The 20521-nt window shown below is 45.9% G+C and overlaps 1 protein-coding gene across 1 annotated transcript in view; it reads right to left on the bottom strand.

The window, feature by feature from the left end:
- Positions 1-12435: 12435 nt before the first annotated feature.
- LOC311119707 (liprin-alpha-1-like) overlaps positions 12436-20521 on the bottom strand; it is a 69712-nt gene continuing 61626 nt past the window's right edge. The window contains exons 24-30 of the mRNA XM_084194371.1: positions 18560-18735; positions 18084-18199; positions 17405-17580; positions 16241-16309; positions 15823-15991; positions 15552-15621; positions 12436-15147 (exon numbers count right to left, since the gene is read on the bottom strand). Of these exons, the coding sequence (XP_084050497.1) occupies positions 15563-15621; positions 15823-15991; positions 16241-16309; positions 17405-17580; positions 18084-18199; positions 18560-18735 (765 nt within the window). The 3' untranslated portion in view covers positions 12436-15147; positions 15552-15562. The remainder of the gene's footprint in view (positions 15148-15551; positions 15622-15822; positions 15992-16240; positions 16310-17404; positions 17581-18083; positions 18200-18559; positions 18736-20521) is intronic.

The raw sequence follows: 20521 nt of genomic DNA, 5'->3' as shown, positions 1-20521 counted from the left end.
AACCATCATTACGCACACCTGGCAACCATCATTACGCACACCTGGCAACCCATCATTACGCACACCTGGCAACCATCATTACGCACTCCTGGCAAGCATCATTACGCACACCTGGCAACCCATCATTACGCACACCTGGCAACCATCATTACGCACTCCTGGCAAGCATCATTACGCACACCTGGCAACCAATCATTACGCACACCTGGCAACCATCATTACGCACACCTGGCAACCATCATTACGCACACCTGGCAACCCATCATTACGCACACCTGGCAACCATCATTACGCACACCTGGCAACCATCATTACGCACACCTGGCAACCCATCATTACGCACTCCTGCGCCTCATCATCAGACACAGCTGGACTTCATCACTTCCCTGATTACTCCCCCTTTATCTAGCGCTCCATTGTGTTCACCCCTCAGGCAGTATTGTTTATGTTTCCGTGTTTGAAGCTCCCGTTGTTTTGTATCGTTCCATGTTCTTCGTAATTAAAACACACTAACTGCGCTTGCTTCCTGACTCCCCGTGTCTACGTTACAGGTCTGATATACAGGTCTGATATACAGGTCTGATATACAGGTCTGATATACAGGTCTGATATACAGGAGCCAGTACCATTATTACAATGTGCAGGGTGTGACTGAGGAAGGAATGTACATGTGAACAGGGGTAAAAGGGGCTTGTAGCAGGATAAATGCTAATGCTAATATTATTCTCTATCAATTACATTTACATTTACGTCATTTAGCAGACGCTCTTATCCAGAGCGACTTACAGTTAGTGAATACATATATATATATTTTTTATACTGCCCCCCTCCGTGGGAATCAAACCCACAACCCTGCCGTTGCAAACGCCATGCTCTATCAACTGAGCTACATCCCTGCCGGCCATTCCCTCCCCTACCCTGGACGACGCTGGGCCAATTGTGCGCCGCCCATTAGTCTCCCGGTCGCGGCCGGCTGCGACAGAGCCTGGATTCGAACCAGGATCTCTAGTGGCACAGTTAGCACTGCGATGCAGTGGCTTAGACCACTGCGCCACTCAGGAGTGTATCAATCAGGAGTGTATCAATCATGGTAGCAGCATTTGTGGTGTGTGCATGGTAATGAGTGAGTGTATGCGTGTGGTGTCAGTACTGAGTGTGTGAGCGTGAATGTGAAGCGTTAGTGTAGGAATGTGTGGTAGGCCTGAGAATGGGCATAGAGTCTGTGCAGGTAGTCTGTGGTAGAGAGGAAGGGCATTGGTAGATATCTATCCAACAGTCTTCTGTGGTAGAGAGGAAGGGCATTGGTAGATATCTATCCAACAGTCTCATGGCCTGGGGAAAGAAGCTACACTAAACAAAAATATAAACGCAAACATGTAAAGTGTTGGTTTCATGAGCTGAAATAAAAGATCCCAGAAATGTTCCATACGCACAAAAAGCTTACTTCTCTCAAATTTTGTGCACAAATTTGTTTACATCCCTGTTAGTGAGCATATCTCCTTTGCCAAGATAATCCATCCACCTGACAGGTGTGGCATATCAAGAAGCTGATTAAAGAGCATGATCAATACACAGGTGCACCTTGTGCTGGGGGACAATAAAAGGCCACTATAAACTGTGCAGTTTTGAGGGAGTCTAAAGTTTTGAGGGAGTGTGCAATTGGCATGCCACCAGAGCTGTTGACAGAGTGTTTCATGTTCATTTCTCTACCATAAACTGCATCCAACGTCGTAATAGAGAATTTGGCAGTACGTCCAACCGGTCTCACATCCGCAGACCACGTGTATGGCGTCGTGTGGGCGAGCGGTTTGCTGATGTCAACGTTGTGAACAGAGTGCCCCATGGTGGCGGTGGGGTTATGGTATGGGCAGGCATAAACTACGGACAACTAACACAATTGCATTTTATCGATTGCCAATTTGTATGTACAAAAATACTGCGACGAGATCCTGAGGCCCATTGTGAGGCCATTTTTAAAGGTATCTGTATTCCCAGTCATGTGAAATCCATAGATTAGGATGAATGAATTTATTTCAACTGACTGATTTCCTCATATGAAATTGTTGCATGTTGCGTTTATATTTTTGTTCAGTATATTTCGGAGCCTGTTGGTCCGCGACTCGATGCTCCAGTACCGCCTGCAGAACAGGAGCAGAGAGAAACAGTCCATGGCTCAGGTGGCTGGAGTCCTTGGCAGTTGTTCTGGCCTTTCTCAGACACCGCCTGGCATCAATGTCTTGGATGGCCATCCGCACCACCCTCTGTAGGGCCTTTCTCAGACACCGCCTGGCATCAATATCTTGGATGGCCATCCGCACCACCCTCTGTAGGGCCTTTCTCAGACACCGCCTGGTATCAATGTCTTGGATGGCCATCCGCACCACCCTCTGTAGGGCCTTTCTCAGACACCGCCTGGTATCAATGTCTTGGATGGCCATCCGCACCACCCTCTGTAGGGCCTTTCTCAGACACCGCCTGGCATAAATGTCTTGGATGGCCATCCGCACCACCCTCTGTAGGGCCTTGCGGTCGCGGACGGAGCAGTTGCCATACCGGGGCGGTGATACAACCAGTCAGGATGCTTTCGATGGTAGACCTGTAAAAGTCACCTGAGGATCTGAGGCGTCATGCCAAATCTCTTCGGTCTCCTGAGGGGAAAGAGGTGTTGCCGTGCCCCCTTCACGACTGTACTGGTGTGTGTGGACCATGCTAAGTCCTCAGTGATGTGGACGTCGAGGAACATGGGTATTCCTCTTTTCTAGGCGGGGGAGGACAGTGTGGAGTGCAATTGAGATCGCGTCGTCTGTGGATCTGTTAGGGCGGTATGCAAATTGGAGTGGGTCCAGGGTGTCTGGGATGATGGGAGTTGATGTGTGCCATGAACAGCCTTTCAAAGCAGTTCATGATTATAGATGTGAGTGCTACAGGGCGGTAATTATTGTGGCAGGTTGGGAACAGGAATGTTGGTAGTCAGCTTGAAACGTGGGGATTACAGACTGGGACAAGGAGAGATTGAAAATATCAACGAAGACGCCTCCCAGCTGGTCTGCACATGCCCTGAGGACGCGGCCTGGAATACCGTTTGGCCCTGCGGCCTTACGAGTGTTGACCCGTTTAAAAGCCTTATGTCAGCCTCGGAGAGTGAGATCACCCAGTCAATCCGGATCAGCGGGGGCCCTCATAAAAGGCTCTGTTGTTTTTGTGGAAGCGTGCATGAAAAGCTTTCAAAATCGTCTGGTAGAGAGGCATCGTTGGGTAGTTCATGGCTAGGTCCTCTTTTATAATCCGTAATAGACTGTAGTCCTTGCCACATGTGACGAGTGTCATAGAGTAGGATTCCACCTTATTCCAGTATTGGTCTTTTCGCATTTTTGGTGGTTCTGCAGAGGTCGTAGCAGGACTTCTTGTACGCGTTCGTAGCCTCGACTGCAGCTACTATAGCCTTATGTGCGTCGGTCCTGTCCTTTAGTTTGGCGCGTATCTGTGTTAATCCAGGGTTTTTGGTTGGGAAAGCAGCAGGTTGTGGGGACAACATCGTCGATGCACTTCCTTATGAAGCTGGTGACGGAGGTTGTAAGCTCGCCAATGTTATCGGCGGAGTCCCAGAACATATTCGAGTCCGTGCTGGCAAAGCAGTCTTGTAGCCTCTGCTTCAACGGACCATCTCTCTATCATGTGCGTCACGGGTACTTCCTGCTTGAGCTTTTACCTGTAAACAGGAAATAGGAGTATAGAGTCGGGATCTGATTTGCCGAAAGGGGGTCGAGGGAGGGCCTTGTAAGCTTGCATGTGTGTAAAAGTTTGTCATCACATGTGTTTCAGTGACGGAACATTAAAATCCCCAGATCCAATCAGAGCAGCCTCTGGGTGGGCAGTTTCCTGCTTGTTTAGAGCCTTGTACAGGTAATTGAGTGCGAGCGCGGTGTTGGCCTAAGGTGGGATATAAACAGCTGTGACTATAACAGATTAAAACTCTCTCGTGAGATAGAAGGGTTGGCATTTGACCATCAGATATTCCAGGTCAGGTGAACAGTAGGACGAGACTGTCACTACTCTAGTCTGCACACCATCTACTGTTGATGTAGAAACTCCTCCCCCTCTGGATTTTCCTGAAGCCGAAGTCCTGTTCCCTCGGTGCATGGAAAGTCCGTTGAGTGTGAAAGCCGTGGGGGGGTGACTCATCCGAAATCCAAGTTTCATTCAGTAAAACAAATGATATTGCAATTTCGAATGTCTCTTTGGTAGCAAATCCTCCATCGAAGGTCATCCTTCTTGTTATCAAGTGACTGAACATTGACCAGTAAAATGGATGGAAGCAGTGGCCGGTTTTCCCCTTTGCCCTAGTCTCACCAGTACGCCTGCTCTCCTGCCACTTTTTCTCCTGGGTAGCCCGGGGATGAGAGCCTGGTCAGAGGTAAACAGAGAGTCCAGGGCCAATGAGTCGGAGTTGAAGCCGAAATGAAGGTTAGTAACTGCCGATCTGATGTTTATGTTATGTTTGACGGTCATAACAGATAGCGGAAACATTCTGTACACAAAAGTAAAGATAAATGGCTAAAGAATAACAAAATAGCAAAGTTGGGTCGAAGCTCACAAGACTGCAACCATACGACACAGCCATATCTCGCAGGTGGGAAGAGCCAAGCGCGTTCTAGCATTTATTCGCATATTTCCGTTATCAAACGCCTACTCTGTGAAGTGCGCGTGTGCAATAACTCAATTCGCCCTTGCACTCCTTCTAAACAATGCCATTTTCTGACACTTTTAGAAAGGGTCAAATCTACAAAACTTAATCCACTCTGTTCGCAACAGATTTGAGTTTTGGGAACAGAAAACTGTACTGAGATCTAATGTTCCATCGATGAGAAAATTAGCAGAATGTCAGCCAAGTTTCATCTAGCTCCATCTTCTCCCACAACTGGACTTCTAAACGAATGCTTCAGATTCATTCATCCTGCGAGAGATCTGGCTCCTTGTTCTATCTGTGTCGCAGTACTACAGCAGATAGAGGAAGATATCAGCTCCCAGGAACACTGCAACCAGACAGGTAAACTACGCTAAATGACAACTTTAGATGTTTTTTTATATACAGTACCAGTCAAAAGTTTGGACACACCTACTCTTTCAGGGATTTTTCTTTATTTTTACATTGTAGAATAATAGTGAAGAAATCAAAACTATGAAATAACACATATGGAATCATGTAGTAACCAAAGAAAGTGTTAAACAAATCAAAATATATATTTGAGATTATTCAAAGTAGCCACCCTTTGCCTTGATGACAGCTTTGCACACTCTTGGCATTCTCTCAACCAGCTTCAAGAGGTAGTCACCTGGAATGCATTTCAATTAACAGGTGTGCCTTGTTAAAAGTTAATTTGTGGAATTTATTTCCTTCTTAATGCATTTGAGCCAATCAGTTGTGTTCTGACAAGGTAGGGGTGGTATACAGAAGATAGCTCTATTTGGTAAAGACCAAGTCCAAATTATGGCAAGAACAGCTCAAATAAGCAAAGAGAAACGACAGTCCATCATTACTTTAAGACATGAAGGTCAGTCAATCCGGAAAATTTCAAGAACTTTGAAAGTTTCTTCAAGTGCAGTCACAAAAACCATCAAGCGCTATGATGAAACTGGCTCTCATGAGGACCGCCACAGGAAAGGAAGACCCAGAGTAACCTCTGCTGCAGAGGATAAGTTCATTAGAGTTACCAGCCTCAGAAATTGCAGCCCAAATAAATGCTTCACAGAGTTCAAGGAACAGACACATCTCAACATCAACTGTTCAGAGGAGACTGCATGAATCAGGCCTTCATGGTCGAATTGCTGCAAAGAAACCACTACTAAAGGACACCAATAAGAAGAAGAGACTTGCTTCGCCAAGAAACACGAGCAATGGACATTAGACCGGTGGAAATATGTCCTTTGGTCTGATGAGTCCAAATCTGAGATTTTTGGTTCCAACCGCCATGTCTTTGGAGACGCAGAGTAGGTGAACGGATTATCTCTGCATGTGTGGTTCCCACCGTGAAGCATGGAGGAGGTGGTTTGATGGTGCTTTGCTAGTGACGCTGTCTGTGATTTATTTAGAATTCAAGGCACACTTAACCAGCATGGCTACCACAGCATTCTGCAGCGATACGCCATCCCATCTGGTTTGCACTTAGTGGGACTATCATTTGTTTTTCAAAAGGACAATGACCCAAAACACACCTCCAGGCTGTGTAAGGGCTATTTGACCAATGAGAGTGATGGAGTGCTGCATCAGATGACCTGGCCTCCACAATCAATCAATTTTATTTTATATAGCCCTTCTTACATCAGCTAATATCTCGAAGTGCTGTACAGAAACCCAGCCTAAAACCCCAAACAGCTAGTAATGCAGGTGTAGAAGCACGGTGGCTAGGAAAAACTCCCTAGAAAGGCCAAAACCTAGGAAGAAACCTAGAGAGGAACCAGGCTATGAGGGGTGGCCAGTCCTCTTCTGGCTGTGCCGGGTGGAGATTATAACAGAACCATGCCAAGATGTTCAAAAATGTTCATAAGTGACAAGCATGGTCAAATAATAATCAGGAATAAATCTCAGTTGGCTTTTCATAGCCGATCATTAAGAGTTGAAAACAGCAGGTCTGGGACAGGTAGGGGTTCCATAACCGCAGGCAGAACAGTTGAAACTGGAATAGCAGCAAGGCCAGGCGGACTGGGGACAGCAAGGAGTCACCACGGCCGGTAGTCCCGACGTATGGTCCTAGGGCTCAGGTCTCTCAGTTGGCTTTTCATAGCCGATCATTAAGAGTTGAAAACAGCAGGTCTGGGACAGGTAGGGGTTTCGTAACCGCAGGCAGAACAGTTGAAACTGGAATAGCAGCAAGGCCAGGCGGACTGGGGACAGCAAGGTGTCATCATGCCCGGTAGTCCTGACGTATGGTCCTAGGGCTCAGGTTCTCAGAGAGAAAGAGAGAACGAGAGAATTAGAGAGAGCATACTTAAATTCACACAGGACACTGGATAAGACAGGAGAAGTACTCCAGGTATAACCAACTAACCCCAGCCCCCCGACACATAAACTACTGCAGCATAAATACTGGAGGCTGAGACAGGAGCGGTCCGGAGACACTGTGGCCCCATCCGAAGAAACCCCCGGACAGGGCCAAACAGGAAGGATATAACCCCACCCACTCTGCCAAAGCACAGCCCCCGCACCACTAGAGGGATATCCTCAACCACCAACTTACAATCCTGAGACAAGGCCGAGTATAGCCCACAGAGGTCTCCACCACAGCACAAACCAAGGGGGGGCGCCAACCCAGACAGGAAGATCACGTCAGTAACTCAACCCACTCAAGTGACGCACCCCTCCTAGGGACGGCATGAAAGAGCACCAGCAAGCCAGTGACTCAGCCCCTGTAACAGGGTTAGAGGCAGAGAACCCCAGTGGAGAGAGGGGAACCGGCCTGGCAGAGACAGCAAGGGCTGTTCGTTGCTCCAGAGCCTTTCCGTTCACCTTCACACTCCTGGGCCAGACTACACTCAATCATATGACCTACTGAAGAGATAAGTCTTCAGTAAAGACTTAAAGGTTGAGACCGAGTCTGCGTCTCTCACATGGGTAGGCAGACTGTTCCATAAAAATGGAGATCTATAGGAGAAAGCCCTGCCTCCCGCTGTTTGCTTAGAAATTCTAGGGACAATTAGGAGGCCTGCGTCTTGTGACCGTAGCGTACGTATTGGTATGTACGGCAGGACCAACTCGGAAAGATAGGTAGGAGCAAGCCCATGTAACGCTTTATAGGTTAACAGTAAAACCTTGAAATCAGCCCTTGCCTTAACAGGAAGCCAGTGTAGGGAAGCTAGCACTGGAGTAATATGATCAAATTTCTTGGTTCTAGTCAGGATTCTAGCAGCCGTATTTAGCACTAACTGAAGTTTATTTAGTGCTTTATCCGGGTAGCCGGAAAGTAGAGCATTGCAGTAGTCTAACCTAGAAGTAACAAATGCATGGATTAATTTTTCTGCATCATTTTTGGACAGAAAATTTCTGATTTTTGCAATGTTACGTAGATGGAAAAAAGCTGTCCTTGAAACAGTCTTGATATGTTCGTCAAAAGAGAGATCAGGGTCAAGAGTAACGCCGAGGTCCTTCACAGTTTTATTTGAGACGACTTTACAACCATCAAGATGAATTGTCAGATTTAACAGAAGATCTCTTTGTTTCTTGGGACCTAGAACAAGCATCTCTGTTTTGTCCGAGTTTAAAAGTAGAAAGTTTTCAGCCATCCACTTCCTTATGTCTGAAACACAGGCTTCTAGCGAGGGCAATTTTGGGGCTTCACCATGTTTCATTGAAATGTACAGCTGTGTGTCATCCGCATAGCAGTGAAAGTTAACATTATGTTTTCGAATAACATCCCCAAGAGGTAAAATATATAGTGAAAACAATAGTGGTCCTAAAACGGAACCTTGAGGAACACCGAAATGTACAGTTGATTTGTCAGAGGACAGACCATTCACAGAGACAAACTGATATCTTTCCGACAGGTAAGATCTAAACCAGGCCAGAACTTGTCCGTGTAGACCAATTTGGGTTTCCAGTCTCTCCAAAAGAATGTGGTGATCGATGGTGTCAAAGGCAGCACTAAGGTCTAGTAGCACGAGGACAGATGCAGAGCCTCGGTCTGATGCCATTAAAAGGTCATTTACCACCTTCACAAGTGCAGTCTCAGTGCTATGATGGGGTCTAAAACCAGACTGAAGCATTTCGTATACATTGTTTGTCTTCAGAAAGGCAGTGAGTTGCTGCGCAACAGCTTTTTCTAAAATTTTTGAGAGGAATGGAAGATTCGATATAGGCCGATAGTTTTTTATATTTTCCGGGTGAAGGTTTGGCTTTTTCAAGAGAGGCTTTATCACTGCCACTTTTAGTGAGTTTGGTACACATCCGGTGGATAGAGAGCTGTTTATTATGTTCAACATAGGAGGGCCAAGCACAGGAAGCAGCTCCTTCAGCAGTTTAGTAGGAATAGGATCCAGTATGCAGCTTGAAGGTTTAGAGGCCATGATTATTTTCATCATTGTTTCAAGAGATATAGTACTAAAACACTTAAGTGTCTCTCCCGATCCCAGGCCCTCGCAGAGCTGTGCAGATCCAGGACAGCTAAGCCCTGGAGGAATACGCAGATTCAAAGAGGAGTCCGTAATTTGCTTTCTAATGGTCATGATCTTTTCCTCAAAGAAGTTCATGAATTTATTACTGCTGAAGTGAAAGCCATCCTCTCTTGGGGAATGCTACTTTTTGGTTAGCTTTGCAACAGTATCAAAAAGAAATTTTGGATTGTTCTTATTTTCCTCGATTAAAGTTGGAAAAGTAGGATGATCGAGCAGCAGTGAGGGCTCTTCGGTACTGCACGGTACTGTCTTTCCAAGCTAGTCGGAAGACTTCCAGTTTGGTGTGGCGCCATTTCCGTTCCAATTTCCTGGAAGCTTGCTTCAAAGCTCGGGTATTTTCTGTATACCAGGGAGCTAGTTTCTTATGACAAATGTTTTTCGTTTTTAGGGGTGCAACTGCATCTAGGGTATTGCGCAAGGTTAAATTGAGTTCCTCAGTTAAGTGGTTAACTGATCTTTGTCCTCTGACGTCCTTGGGTAGGCAGAAGGAGTCTGGAAGGGCATCAAGGAATTTTTGTGTTGTCTGAGAATTTATAGCACGACTTTTGATGCTCCTTGGTTGGGGTCTGAGCAGATTATTTGTTGCGATTGCAAACGTAATAAAATGGTGGTCCGATAGTCCAGGATTTTGTGGAAAAACATTAAGATCTACAACATTTATTCCATGGGACAAAACTAGGTCCAGAGTATGACTGTGGCAGTGAGTAGGTCCAGAGACATGTTGGACAAAACCCACTGAGTCGATGATGGCTCCGAAAGACTTTTGGAGTGGGTCTGTGGACTTCTCCATGTGAATATTAAAATCACCAAAAATTAGAATATGATCTGCTATGACTACAAGGTCTGATAGGAATTCAGGAAACTCAGAGAGGAACGCTGTATATGGCCCAGGAGGCCTGTAAACAGTAGCTATAAAAAGTGATTGAGTAGGCTGCATAGATTTCATGACTAGAAGCTCAAAAGACGAAAACGCCATTTTTTTTTTTGTAAATTGAAATTTGCTATCGTAAATGTTAGCAACACCTCCGCCTTTGCGGGATGCACGGGGAATATGGTCACTAGTGTAACCAGGAGGTGAGGCCTCATTTAACACAGCAAATTCATCAGGCTTAAGCCATGTTTCAGTCAGGCCAATCACATCAAGATTATGATCAGTGATTAGTTCATTGACTATGACTGCCTTTGAAGTGAGGGATCTAACATTAAGTAACCCTATTTTGAGATGTGAGGTATCACGATCTCTTTCAATAATGGCAGGAATGGAGGAGGTCTTTATCCTAATAAGATTGCTAGGGTGAACACCGCCATGTTTAGTTTTGCCCAACCTAGGTCGAGGCACAGACACAGTCTCAATGGGTATGGCTGAGCTGACTACACTGACTGTGCTATTGGCAGACTCCACTAAGCTGGCAGGTTGGCTAACAGCCTGCTGCCTGGCCTGCACCCTATTTCACTGTGGGGCTAGAGGAGTTAGAGCCCTATCTATGTTGGTAGATAAGAGGAGAGCACCCCTCCAGCTAGGATGGAGTCCGTCACTCCTCAGCAGGTCAGGCTTGATCCTGTTTGTGGGTGAGTCCCAGAAAGAGGGCCAATTATCCACAAATTCTATCTTTTGGGAGGGGCAGAAAACAGTTTTCAACCAGCGATTGAGTGCTGAGACTCTGCTGTAGAGCTCGTCACTTCCCCTAACTGGGAGGGGGCCAGAGACAATTACTCGATGCCGACATCTTTCTAGCTGATTTACACGCTGAAGCTATGTTGCACTTGGTGACCTCTGACTGTTTCATCCTAACATCGTTGGTGCCGACGTGGATAACAATATCTCTATACTCTCTACACTCGCCAGTTTTAGCTTTAGCCAGCACCATCTTTAGATTAGCCTTAACGTCGGTAGCCCTGCCCCCTGGTAAACAGTGTATGATCGCTGGGTGATTCGTTTTAAGTCTAATACTGCGGGTAATGGAGTCGCCAATGACTAGGGTTTTCAATTTGTCAGAGCTAATGGTGGGAGCCTTCGGCGTCTCAGACCCCGTAACGGGAGGAGTAGAGACAAGAGAAGACTCAGACTCAGACTCCGACTCGCTACATAATGGGGAAAACCGGTTGAAAGTTTCTGTCGGCTGAATGAGCGACACCGGTTGAGCATTCCAACAGTATTTCCCTCCAGAAGCCATGAGAAAGTTGTCCGGCTGCGGGGACTGTGCGGGGGGATTTATACTAACGTTACTATCTGTACTTACTGGTGGCACAGACGCTGTTTCTTCCTTTCCTACACTGATATTACCCTTGCCTAACGATTGCGTCTGAAGCTGGGCTTGTAGCACAGCTATTCTCGCCGTAAGGCGATCGTTCTCCTGTATATTATGAGTACAGCGACTGCAATTAGAAGACATCATGTTAATGTTACTACTTAGCTTCGGCTGTTGAAGATGTTGACGAACCATGTCCAGATAAAGCGTCCGGAGTGAAAAAGTTGAATAAGGGAAAAAAGTTGCGATGGAAAAAAGGAAAATAAAGTAAAGTTGGCAGCAAAAACGCACAGGAAAATGACTCTTCTGTCTCGGGATAAAACGTCCGGGGTGAAAAAGTTTAACGAAAAAAGATGAGTGAGGACAAAACTAAAAAGTTGGTAAATTTGTTGAACACAGAGATTGATTAAACGTTTATTAAAAGTAAAACGTGAATAGTTTGGCAGGTAGCCAAGTAGCAACAAACAGCACAGCAGCACGGAGACAATGCGGAAGCCTGACCTCAACCCAATTGAGATGGTTTGGGATGAGTTGGACTGCAAAGTGAAGGAAAAGCAGCCAACAAGTGCTCAGCATATGTGGGAACTCCTTCAAGGTTGTTGGAAAAGCATTCCTCATGAAGCTGGTTGAGAGGATGCCAAGAGTGTGCAAAGCTGTCATCAAGACAAACGGTGGCTACTTTGAAGAATCTCAAATATAAAATAAAAATAAAAACTTTTTTGGTAACTACATGATTCCATGTGTTATTTCCTAGTTTGATGTCTTCACTATTATTCTACAATGTAGAAAAAAGTAAAAATAAAGAAAAACCATTGAATGAGTAGGTGTGTCCAAACTTTTGACTGGTACTGTATATAAAATGGCCAAAACATCCTAATGCACATCAGATTTCACTATGAATGAATTCAGGGTTGGTGTTTGATGTGATATAAAGTAGGCTTTGTTTAAAACAATACTTGTATAGGGATTTTTAAACAGACAATTCTTGTTTGCTTTACTAACCATTTAGATAGGACAATGATAACTGTATTTCTTTTATTACACAGTTGATCTCTTATATACATATTGCAACAGAGAATCGGGGACACTGGACACATTTTAAAATGGTACGATAGCTATTCCATGTTAATTAAGTGTTAATATACATAATTCTCTGTATCTTGAAAATCAAATTACATGTGATAAAAAAATAAAATAAAATGGAACCGTCACCAGTCACACGAGTACATGCTAGTTATTTGTGAAATCACATGTCATTTTGTCTTTTACAAGTGAAGCACCACATTCTTTCGGCTTGGTTTGGAACAGAATTGAAGGCGTCAGGAATTGTACAGTAGGAAGGTTTAGCCCAAACAATAATTATAGGTGTCAAACTGGTCCAAGTAACCGAAGAGGAACAATATTTAAATTTTACACCATAAAACAATGCAGTTGTTTAATAGAGCAATTCATTTGAAACTATGGGGGTGAAGTGAAATGACTATTTTTGCTGTATTTGTATACATTTTGTATGACCACATATTTGCCACTAGATGGACCTTTTTAACCACAGAAAAATGGGTGGAAAGAGATCTTGAGGACAGCTCATTGCAGTTATAAATGATCATCTTGTGTCACTCATTACTTTCATGATGAGGGAGTTTCCATCATTGTGAAATTCACGAGGGCTTTGAGAATCGGGCTGCAAAATCAAATATTGTGGGTTCGTTTCCTTGCAACCCTTGACAAATATAATTTCCAAATAAAAAGTTTACAAAGCTGAATCCAAAGCATTGCAAGCACCAACTGCGCCACCAGGGTTGCAAAACTCCAGTAACTTTCCCCAAATTCCCAGAAATCCCAGTTGCAGGATTCCCAGAATCAGGTGGGAATAAGCAGGAAATCCGGAATCCTCCAACCAGGATTTCTGGAAAACATGGAAAGTTACCGGAATTTTGCAACCCTGTGAGCCACAAAAGGACCATGTTTCTGTATTTTCTTCCTCTTTGTATGTAATGAAAGTTTACATTCCCCCTATCAGGGCATACAGTGGTGTACAACTATACAAGCCCCAACCGAGTCATTGGAAGGGGTTTCTAGTCTCAACACCACATGGTTTTAAGATGACTGCAAAGGCAAGCGATGCATTTAACACAAAGACTTAAGTCTTTTTATTGGCAGTGGAAAATAAGTTTCAGTATTTTATTGAAAGTAAGCAATAAATAATACTGTGATAAAATAGTTCATAAGTACTCAGACTGTACATCATTTTGTTACCAGATCAGGAAAATATAAATGGGGAGAACAGGAGATTAAAAAAAAAACAGGACAGTAACAGGATTTGCATTGTGCATTATAAATGACTAAATTACAAAGGGAATAACATAACTAATGTAGTGTACATGTAGGGTGGAAAGGACAAGTCTTCGGTTCCGTGACATCATTTGCCTTGAAAAAGTATTGACACAGGAACCTGTGTTGAAACACTCAAGATAAAAAACAGCTTTTGCCACTCAAGTGGCAACTTCGAAAAATCAAACCGAGAGCAACAAACACGACAGGGATGAAGAATAAATAAGAAAGACAGAGAAAGGAGAAAAGAAAAAACCATAAGGCTTGATTAGAAGTCTCCGTAGTACAAAGTGTTTGTTAAAAGGTTTGTGGGTGGGATCGCTCCGCCTTGGGTGAGTAGCTAGTCGCGGGGATCAGTTTAGGCCACAGTGGAGTTGGTCCGTCGATAGTAGAGCTGCCACGCTTTAAGGCTCAGGTACACGCGAGTTCATCTTCACGCGCGTCTGGGCTTCCGTTGCATGCTCCAGGAGAAGGCAGGGAAAGGAGAGGGATGATGGGAAGGAGTGAAAGAGGAATGGAAAGCTTCAGCATGCGAGGTTGACCCGATAATTGGAGATCCTACACAGCAGAACGGTCTCTTACCAAGCGATGCATCTGAAAGTAGCCCTGGTCTTCACTACTGTTTATGGCTTTTGTTTTAGTATTTCAGGTTTGGTTTCACCAGAAAGAACAAAAAAAGAGTTGTTTCACATGTCGCCACGGTTACCAAGGGCCTTGTTGTGGTTACGGTCCGCCCGGTGCTTAGCGACCACAGCAGTTTGTGAAACAAAGTCAGTCAGAACTCCAGCAATATTTCTGATATTCACATATCCTCATTGTCCTATAAGAGCTGCATTTACAAATAATCACCATTGATATGCTTGAAGACAACAAGAGACTGGGGCAGAAGGGAAAGGGATACAATTCAGTTAAAATGTCACATATTAAAGTCACTTGAGCATCAGTTCAATGATTAAAAACAAAAGCTGAGGAGAGAAAGAAATACAAAACGTACATCTTGTCAATACAAGATCAGGAATATATATAAAAAAGATTAGATAATGTCTGTCGATATAAATATACACACTCCAGACCGTCGAAAAACATTCAGTTACATCTGAGAGTTAACCTTGATAAGGGCACAGTAGGAAAAGTTTTAGAAAAGAGGGATATTTCGATTTAGGTGGGAGAGAGGGGGGAAGAGAGAGAGAGATACATAACAAATCTAAAATCATTGAAATGTCCCACCAGCTTGCTTACATAAATAGAGATTGGTGATGTGGTTGCTAGTTCTTTTATATCTATGATAACAATAAAACTCTGTTGAAGTGTCGTCGCAGGGTCAGCAGCTGCTCCTGGTGGAGGGGAACTCACACCCCTCATCCTCCAACCAGCAGTCACCTATACAAATAATGAGGATAAACTAAGAGACAGGGAGGAGAGAGAGGAGAGAGGGAATAGAGGGAGGGGGGGAAGGGAAGGGAGGGGTGGAGGGGGGGGAGGGAGGGGAAGGGAGGGGAGGGGGGGGAGGGGAAGGGAGGGAAGGGGGGGGGGGAGGGGGGGGGGGGGGAGGGAAGGGAGGGGGGGGAGGGGGGGGGGGGGAGGGAAGGGAGGGGGGGAAGGGAAGGGAGGGGGGGGGAGGGAAGGGAGGGGGGGGGGGGAAGGGAGGGGAAGGGACGGGAAGGGAGGGAGATTTGCAGAGAAGCAGCAGATGAAGAGGACAGAATAGAGGAGGAGGAGAAGCGTAGACATGCGTTATTATCGCCCAAAAAAGCCGAGGCACAACAAGCTGCTTTAACAGAAGATTAGATGCATTGTGAAACTTACCGTGTGTGGTGTTAGCAGGAGTAGGTCCTGACTGTGGCAGTGTCCAGCCTCTGTATTGCTGACTGACCCCCTGCATCCCCACAGCAAAACCACATGCAGAAACATGCTGTTAGTTAGTCACTCACAATCTCCAGCACAACACACACACTAGAGCTGGGAAAACACTAAACCATTGTTGAAAGCATATTGTGTAAGGTCTCATGGAGATAAAGCCACAGCAGTGCCATGCCTAACACACAGTTAGACACAGTGGACCCAACCCCTGTCGTACCGTCCATGGGGCTCCTCTTTGGCTGCATGGACGGGGACGCTGCGTTGCTATTGGTCAGTCTGAAGTTGGCAGGCAGGGTGTCGGCTGAGCCCGGGGACATCCCCCGCGCGTCTTTGGGCCGGAACTTCTTCCTCCAGGAGGGGGTGCGCCGGAAGTTCTTATCATCATCCTGGAAGAGATTCAGAGAGGAGGAAGCAGGAAGGAAATAAGGATGTGGATATACATGGAGGAGCGCTTTGGAAAGAGAGTGTGTGTGCTTTAGAAAGAGAGAGTGTGTGTGTGTGAGCTTTAGAAAGAGAGAGTGTGTGTGTGAGCTTTAGAAAGAGTGTGTGTGTGTGAGCTTTAGAAAGAGAGTGTGTGTGTGTGAGCTTTAGAAAGAGAGTGTGTGTGTGTGGTGAATCATATGTAAGTGTCTCACCTCATCCAGTCTTCTCTCTGTGCCGATGGCCAGCAGACTGTTGTACTCTCTCTCCAGAGCTGCTCTGGCCTACAAGGGAGGAAGGAGGGAAAGACACAGAGAAAGAGAGAGTAGATGAAGGAGTGCGTGTGGAGCTGAGGTCTCAGCTGGGAGCTGTTTGACTGCCAGGGAGGTTCACAGCCACCCACCAATGCTGGTAGTGTGTGTGTCTCTACATTCTGTGTGTTCTGGGTGGGGATCTGTGCGTTGTGGTGTACCTACCTGTGTGTTCTGGGTGGGGATCTGTGCGTTGTGGTGTACCTACCTGTGTGTTCTGGGTGGGGATCTGTGCGTTGTGGTGTACCTACCTGTGTGTTCTGGGTGGGGATCTGTGCGTTGTGGTGTACCTACCTGTGTGTTCTGGGTGGGGTTCTGTGCGTTGTGGTGTACCTACCTGTGTGTTCTGGGTGGGGATCTGTGCGTTGTGGTGTACCTACCTGTGTGTTCTGGGTGGGGATCTGTGCGTTGTGGTGTACCTACCTGTGTGTTCTGGGTGGGGATCTGTGCGTTGTGGTGTACTTACCTGTGTGTTCTGGGTGGGGATCTGTGCGTTGTGGTGTACTTACCTGTGTGTTCTGGGTGGGGATCTGTGCGTTGTGGTGTACCTACCTGTGTGTTCTGGGTGGGGCTCTGTGCGTTGTGGTGTACCTACCTGTGTGTTCTGGGTGGGGATCTGTGCGTTGTGGTGTACCTACCTGTGTGTTCTGGGTGGGGATCTGTGCGTTGTGGTGTACCTACCTGTGTGTTCTGGGTGGGGATCTGTGCGTTGTGGTGTACCTACCTGTGTGTTCTGGGTGGGGATCTGTGCGTTGTGGTGTACCTACCTGTGTGTTCTGGGTGGGGTTCTGTGCGTTGTGGTGTACCTACCTGTGTGTTCTGGGTGGGGATCTGTGCGTTGTGGTGTACCTACCTGTGTGTTCTGGGTGGGGATCTGTGCGTTGTGGTGTACCTACCTGTGTGTTCTGGGTGGGGATCTGTGCGTTGTGGTGTACCTACCTGTGTGTTCTGGGTGGGGATCTGTGCGTTGTGGTGTACCTACCTGTGTGTTCTGGGTGGGGATCTGTGCGTTGTGGTGTACCTACCTGTGTGTTCTGGGTGGGGATCTGTGCGTTGTGGTGTACCTACCTGTGTGTTCTGGGTGGGGATCTGTAGCAACAGGGCCAGGGCGTTGTGGTCGAAGGTTTCATCCAGGGCCAGCAGGGCGCCATGCACGCCGCTCTCCAGCAGGTTGTTACTGTACTCCTTCAGCCCCATGGCCTGCACCCAGCTGATCACCCGCTCGTTGCTCCACACCAGCACGTCTGCTTAAGGTACACAAATGGTAAATGGTAAATGGTAACCCCAATTTGTAAGTCGCTCTGGATAAGAGCGTCTGCTAAATGACGTAAATGTAAATGTATGTAATGTAATGGTACAGAAACATTAGGGGAATGATCAGGAAACGCATCCAAGGGACAGTCAAAAGAATTCCCCTGTGAAATAAAGAAATAGAGCAGGACTGACATGAAATGAAGTTGACATTTTGTTTGAATGCCCCACCCTCCAGTGGGAATTATTCCTCTGTGTTAGAAAAACATTGATATGATCAGGAAATACCACCGGAGGAAAAGTCCAAAGAAATCCTCTGTAGAAACAAACCCCATCATTTCTAAATGTGTATATGGATGCAATAGAAGGATAAATACCCACACTTCAGATTCTCCCATAGCGTTATCAGCTTAGCGTTGCGGAGCTAACTTAAATGATGAGTGAATCTGAACAGTGGGGTCATTTCTCCCTTCCGTTGACTGTCATTTTCTCTCACCGTTATCCCAGCTGTTACCTTGCAGCTCCAGCTGGGTCTCGTCACGCCTCCTCTCCAGCTCCTTCCTGTCGTAGTTCAGTCTCCTCAGACACATCACCCCACACTGGAAACTGTTCCTGTTGTTACACAGACACACTGACCGGTTAAACATAAAGAGAAACAATAATGAACGTCCCTAGTCGTCCATGGCACCATTTTGGCCCTTAATAGTGGGAACTGTCCACCATTTATTTCGTCCCTTGCCTATGGAAACTGTAAACCATTTCGGCTCCTAATAACATTTACATTACATTTACGTCATTTAGCAGACGCTCTTATCCAGAGCGACTTACAGTTAGTGAATACATTATTTTATTTTTTCATACTGGCCCCCGTGGAAATCAAACCCACAACCCTGGCGTTGCAAATGCCATGCTCTATCAACTGAGCTACATCCCTAATAACTGTGGAAGCTATCCACCATTTTGTATTTTTACCTGTGGAAACTGTCCACCATTTTGAGCTGTCCCCTCATGTCCTTCTTGGTGAGGTGGTCCAGCATGCGGGCGTCCACCAGGGACTCCATGAAGTAGGAGCGGTACTGGGGCAGACCCAGGCTGGGCAGCCACTCATTACCAATCCACTCATGGTTCATGTCTCCGTACGCCAGCGTCTGTGGAGGGAGGGAGGGACAGGGGCTAGGTCAGACTGTGTTTGGGAGTCTATAGGAGGAGTGTAAAGAGTTAGTGGGTCATGGCTACCATAGCTATGAAAGGCTACCAGGACATTGCAACAACAACAAAAAGGCTAGGTGTGAAAGTGATGGAAACCACCCTATTAAAATCTATTGTGTGTAAGTTACAGCAGGTTTAAGAGCAGCTACGACTACAGATCAGAACTAGGGCCAGTGAGACAACTAGACTGATCCATGTTCTGATAGGTGGGAGGTCAGACAACTAGACTGATCTATGTTCTGATAGGTGGGAGGTCAGACAACTAGACTGATCTATGTTCTGATAGGTGGGAGGTCAGACAACTAGACTGATCCATGTTCTGATAGGTGGGAGGTCAGACAACTAGACTGATCTATGTTCTGATAGGAGGGAGGTCAGAGAACTAGACTGATCCATGTTCTGATAGGAGGGAGGTCAGAGAACTAGACTGATCCATGTTCTGATAGGTGGGAGGTCAGAGAACTAGACTGATCCATGTTCTGATAGGTGGGAGGTCAGAGAACTAGACTGATTTGTGTTCTGATAGGTGGGAGGTCAGAGAACTAGACTGATTTGTGTTCTGATAGGTGGGAGGTCAGAGAACTAGACTGATTTGTGTTCTGATAGGTGGGAGGTCAGAGAACTATACTGATTTGTGTTCTGATAGGTGGGAGGTCAGAGAACTAGACTGATTTGTGTTCTGATAGGTGGGAGGTCAGAGAACTAGACTGATTTGTGTTCTGATAGGTGGGAGGTCAGAGAACTAGACTGATTTGTGTTCTGATAGGTGGGAGGTCAGAGAACTAGACTGATTTGTGTTCTGATAGGTGGGAGGTCAGAGAACTAGACTGATTTGTGTTCTGATAGGTGGGAGGTCAGAGAACTAGACTGATTTGTGTTCTGATAGGTGGGAGGTCAGAGAACTAGACTGATTTGTGTTCTGATAGGTGGGAGGTCAGACAACTAGACTGATTTGTGTTCTGATAGGTGGGACAACTTCTAAACAGCAGAGGCTTCTAATAAATTGTATCCGGTCCTGACTGTGGCTTCTAAACAGGACATCTGAGTTAATGTCTGTCACTACAAGAGTTTGATGGGAAGCCTTATCACTAAGTGTATAACCACTAAACTGTCCAACAGATGAGCTAAACTGTCCAACTGAAGAGCTAAACTGTCCAACTGAAGAGCTAAACTGTCTAACTGAAGAGCTAAACTGTCCAACTGAAGAGCTAAACTGTCCAACTGAAGAGCTAAACTGTCCAACTGAAACAACCAATTGTCCAACTGAAGGGCTAAACTGTCCAACTGAAGAGCTAAACTGTCCAACTGAAGAGCTAAACTGTCCAACTGAAGAGCTAAACTGTCCAACTGAAACAACCATCTGTCCAACAGATGAGCTAAACTGTCCAACTGAAGAGCTAAACTGTCTAACTGAAGAGCTAAACTGTCCAACTGAAGAGCTAAACTGTCCAACTGAAGAGCTAAACTGTCCAACTGAAACAACCATCTGTCCAACAGATGAGCTAAACTGTCCAACTGAAGAGCTAAACTGTCTAACTGAAGAGCTAAACTGTCCAACTGAAGAGCTAAACTGTCCAACTGAAGAGCTAAACTGTCCAACTGAAGAGCTAAACTGTCCAACTGAAACAACCATCTGTCCAACAGATGAGCTAAACTGTCCAACTGAAGAGCTAAACTGTCCAACTGAAACAACCATCTGTCCAACTGAAGAGCTAAACTGTCCAA

The sequence above is a fragment of the Coregonus lavaretus genome (assembly GCF_964263955.1).
Source record: "Coregonus lavaretus genome assembly, contig: HAP1_SCAFFOLD_290, whole genome shotgun sequence".
Classification (NCBI taxonomy): Eukaryota; Metazoa; Chordata; class Actinopteri; order Salmoniformes; family Salmonidae; genus Coregonus; species Coregonus lavaretus.
Note: the sequence above shows the minus strand (reverse complement) of the source record. Positions and strands in the feature narration are given on the sequence as shown.